The following is a 1,052-nucleotide window of genomic DNA, read 5'->3' on the forward strand; positions in this document are numbered from 1 at the left end:
TGATTGTATTACGAATTGATTAAAAAATAGCAAACTGTAATACAGATTAGTGAAAAAAAACGAAAAAGATTCGCGTAAGTCTATAACGGCTAATTTATTAACACCGGTATTGAGATTAAGTTTATTCAGCAACGAGTACGCCATGACACACTAACCAAGTGGTCGAGACCCACTTAAGCTACCGGGTGACCTCCATCGAAATGGAATGGATGGGGTGATAGTGCGTGATGTATTTTAAGCGTGGTTATACGCAACATTCACGGAAAATGTCCCGATGCGAGGCCGTCCACGCGCCAATGTCCTTCGATTTTCAAACGGGAAGACCATTAATGCTGAGTTGTACAGCACGGAGCGGAGCGGAGTGACGCAGTGTGCCACAGATCTCAGCAATGGACCTTCGAGGAAACGGCTCGCACGCCACCGTGACTCTCTCACAAATGTTCCATGTATTTTTTGATACGACGTATAACGTACAACGTATAGCAATCGTTATATCGTACGTTTCATCGTTATATCGTCTACGTTTTAAAGTATCGCGTCGTTTCGTGAATCTTCTCTTCGAAAATTGCAACTTCTATTCTTAAAGTTCTTTGGAAATAAGGGAGCGGAGTAAAATAAAAGTTTCACTTTTGGCCGACGTGAAATCCGTTTAACCCGAAAATTGATTGGTTAGACCAGACCCAGTTACTACAGCTCGTTTTGGCTTCTTTGGAATGGAGAAAGTCTCGATAGTTTCGTTGTTTGAAGGCTCGAGAATACTACGATGAATTTAACTGCTTTACGTAATCTCGTCTGGAAAGTCACGTATTGTCAAATATACTGAAAGCTTGGTTTTACCCAGTTCCGAGTAAAACGAACAAAGATGAAACTTATATTGCTCAAGATAATATAATATGTTTCAAAGTGGCAATATGTTCAAACATTGAAAAAATTTTTTTAACATAGATTGTAAAAATGAATTAAGAAAACATTTGAAATTAACAATAGATATATATATATATATATATATACATAGACATGGAATATATAGATAATTATATTGCAATATTCTC

At 37.5% G+C, this 1,052-nt stretch overlaps 1 protein-coding gene across 1 annotated transcript in view; it reads right to left on the bottom strand.

Moving 5' to 3' along the window:
- Positions 1 to 539: 539 nt before the first annotated feature.
- Positions 540 to 1,052, bottom strand: part of LOC102674044 (cell wall integrity and stress response component 1-like) — a 16,655-nt gene continuing 16,142 nt past the window's right edge. The window contains exon 3 of the mRNA XM_006620168.2: positions 540 to 792. Within this exon, the coding sequence (XP_006620231.1) occupies positions 779 to 792 (14 nt within the window). The 3' untranslated portion in view covers positions 540 to 778. The remainder of the gene's footprint in view (positions 793 to 1,052) is intronic.

This window comes from Apis dorsata, unplaced genomic scaffold (assembly GCF_000469605.1).
Source record: "Apis dorsata unplaced genomic scaffold, Apis dorsata 1.3 scaffold_486, whole genome shotgun sequence".
Classification (NCBI taxonomy): Eukaryota; Metazoa; Arthropoda; class Insecta; order Hymenoptera; family Apidae; genus Apis; species Apis dorsata.